Below are 3,189 nucleotides of genomic sequence, written 5' to 3' on the forward strand. Positions count from 1 at the left end.
CGTTCTGCATCAGTGTGTCCTTATATTCAATTTTCTGTACTAGTTTGATACTGATTGTGATCGATAGACCATAGTGAAGAACTAGCAGCGGAGTGCTATGAGTGGCTCGTTTCTGGAGGATTTGTATGACATTAGACGCACTGCCACTTTTACCCTTAACCACCAATGATATATTGCGCTGTTTATCTCGCCGTTCTGCGATTCTCTTCCATTTGTCTTTCATCGATTGAGCTACAGTTGCAGTACTACTAGCAATGTTGTTATCAACCTGGGTTATAACGTGTACTATCCCTTCCGGTGACCATTGGTTCCTGGACCCGTCTCAGGGTACAGGTATATCGATTTTTTTGTCTGTCTCACGATCGATACCGGCCCGCTTGCGGTCCGTTTTGTGGCTCCTTTTTTGAGGGGCTCTTTCTGTGTCCCCTTAGTTATTCGCCTCCTGTTCGTTACTACCATCTGTTGTGCTATGGCCGCGTCCTCATCTTCTGCCGTCGCTTCTTCGCGCTCACTTGTGCCTCCTGTTGAAGAGATAAGTCGTTCTCTGCTTTTGGACAGATTAACGTTGCATTTGGCTATTGGGCAACCTTACCACTTCGTCATATCACGCGCTTCACTCTTGGCATCGTATGGTCACCTTCTTCTTTATTCTTGACATTCGAGCTCCGTCTTTTCTGTACCCTACAAGTACCTCGTCCTTTTGTCGTTTGCATCCCTCAGTTGTTGCTTATCAATGCTGAGGTACGCGTATTGTTCATCTTGCTCCGAGCCTCGTACTTACTTGATCCTAGTGCGCTACTTTCTAACAGGTACATTAATTATGAATATAGTTGTTGCTTATCAACGCTGAGCGCGCTACTTTCTAACACCTCCTGCTTCTCTCGTTGTTTCAGATGTGCAACTGGATGATGACGGGCTCTCGGTCGTCTCCACTTTCTTGCTTCGATGTTTGTTTGAGTATCGTGGAGTATCTCGAGAGCGGTTCATCGCATCTCAGCAGTATCCAGCTGGAGTATTTTTGTCAGTGACTGCTCCTACGGTGCATCACTTGATTGACCATTTTCCTAATATTAGTGATGTTCTGGCCCGGCTTGGCTTGAAAGCCGCGGCTTTGGGCCGGCTTCAGATGGCTTGGGCTTTCAAAAATTCCAGGCCGGGCCAAAGCGGCCAGTGATGGCTGGCTTTGGCTCGGCTTTGGCCTGAGCCGCGGCCCAAGTACTGAAAATGAAGAAACATGTTCAAAAAGCCATCACCAAGCCGTGACTTTGGCCTGGCTCGGCTTGGCCTATTCAGGCCCGGCTTGGCCTGGCCCACGGCCTGAAGCCGGGCCGTGCACATCACTATTTCCTATGTTGACTCGCGCTCATTTCAATGATCTGGCATGTTCTCATTCGGTCTCAGTTAAGGCCTCTGATACGTGGGACTATGTTCGCGATATACTTCGTGTCCACCTTTGTACAGCCCAATGTGGCGGATTATTTTTCGTTTTTAAGCATTTGCTTCATGCCAGACGTCGCTTCGCTCCTGAAGTTCTTCCTGAGCCTTTCACACAGTCAAGTAAGCAGACACATGCTCTCGCCAAGGCTTCATCTTTGGCTAATATGCCTGATATTCGACATCTTGCTACTCGTGAACAGGACCTTGCCGCGCATTGTCGTGCACGTGGTACTTAGTGCTGCTGTGGTCCGGTTTGGTCCGGTTCAGAGGCAGTTTGATGAGAACCAAGAACCGGACCAAGGTCCGGTTCTACCTTTATTGACGAACCTTGGACCAAACCTTTGCGGACGGTTCGCACCAGTCAGGTTTGGTTTTTTTTTCGGTTCGAACGTGAACCAGACCCAATTTTTTTACAGCTAGCAAAAAAAAACATATACTGTAGCGTTTCGACCTTAGGTTCGTGGGAATATATGCACTGCATTACGTAACGGGTTTGTGACATGTTCGTCGACCTTTGCGACGTGCGATGAACCTAATTTAGGTTCGTCCGAGGCTTCAAAGTTATGCATCAAGGACCTCCGAGTCACAAGTTCGGCCATCAATGTCCTCGCTTAGTACTCTAGGAGTTGCACTTCTGTGAGTCGTCAATGCTTGCCATCAATGTCCTCGCTTAGTGCTCTGGGAGCTGCACTTCTGTTGTGACTTCAGATCTGCCTAGGCCGCTTTGAATAATATAAACATTACTGCCAGGTATGTTTCCTGCAATTTGGTTTTTCACTGTTACTCATCATGTTTCCTCATAGTGATCTAGTTCTCAGATTTCCGCCTGTCTTGCAGGATCACCATCACCTGTTGACACCACCCCCTTACTTCGCATCTTTCATCCCTCTTCCCGATCTCTCAATATCAGCCCTCGTCAAGCTGATGATGGTGCAGAAGGTGATGCCAACACCAATTTGGATGAAGACCATGTTGCCGATGTTGATGAACAGCCTGGTGACGAGGCCCTGTTGTTGCTCCTGCTAGAGTTCATTGCATCAGGCAAGGATCGTGTACCTGATGGGTACATCACTGATGCAAATGGTTCGCTTCGCATTGATACAGCTGCTGACATGTTCGAAGAAGTTGTTGTCGCTGGAGAACCTGAGGTCTTTGGGAGAGGAAAGCGGAGGCGTCTTGCTAACAAGCAATACAATGCATACGAGCAGCATTAGTATAGGTTATAGGTCATATTTTCTACAAAAATTGCATACGAACATAATGTCACAAACTTAGGTTCGTCCACCCATTTTTTGTGTGACTGTCACAAAAAATAGGTTCAGTTCGTCAGGCTAGCGACGTTGTGATGAACCTAAGGTCGAAACACTACAGTATTAGAAGTACTTGTACTGATAACTATGTATCTAACATATCTAATGAAGTTGCATTTCCCTCAGCCTCTGCTGCAGCAGAAGTGCACGGTGCTTCTCGGTGTTGAATGCGAACTCAAATATCGAAAGAGGAGAGGTGTGGAGATGGATGGCAAAAGACAGCGATCTCCAGGAAGCTGTAAAAGATTAGCCAAGGAAGTGCTGTGTGTTTCATAGCCTGACTGACCTTTGCACAAGTACCGTAGCAGCCTTGAGCGCCGATTCCTAAACAAGATTGTCCAGTCAAATTAGTATCTGTACATCAGCTTATGCAGGAATCAAGATTGTGTACTCCCATAACAATGATTGAGAGAATCGTTCGAGAGAAGGTGTAAGTTCTGGT

At 47.0% G+C, this 3,189-nt stretch overlaps 1 protein-coding gene across 1 annotated transcript; it reads left to right on the forward strand.

Annotated features, from left to right (window-relative positions):
• Nucleotides 1-2,038: 2,038 nt before the first annotated feature.
• On the forward strand, nt 2,039-2,651 carry F5891DRAFT_1177759 (uncharacterized protein; the record flags this gene model as incomplete). Its single annotated transcript, XM_041365792.1, has 2 exons — nt 2,039-2,073; nt 2,249-2,651. 2 exons carry the CDS (start codon nt 2,039-2,041, stop codon nt 2,649-2,651), a joined length of 438 nt encoding a protein of 145 aa, XP_041216783.1.
• Nucleotides 2,652-3,189: the final 538 nt, after the last annotated feature.

This window comes from Suillus fuscotomentosus, assembly GCF_016647785.1.
Source record: "Suillus fuscotomentosus strain FC203 chromosome Unknown F5891scaffold_228, whole genome shotgun sequence".
Lineage (NCBI taxonomy): Eukaryota > Fungi > Basidiomycota > Agaricomycetes > Boletales > Suillaceae > Suillus > Suillus fuscotomentosus.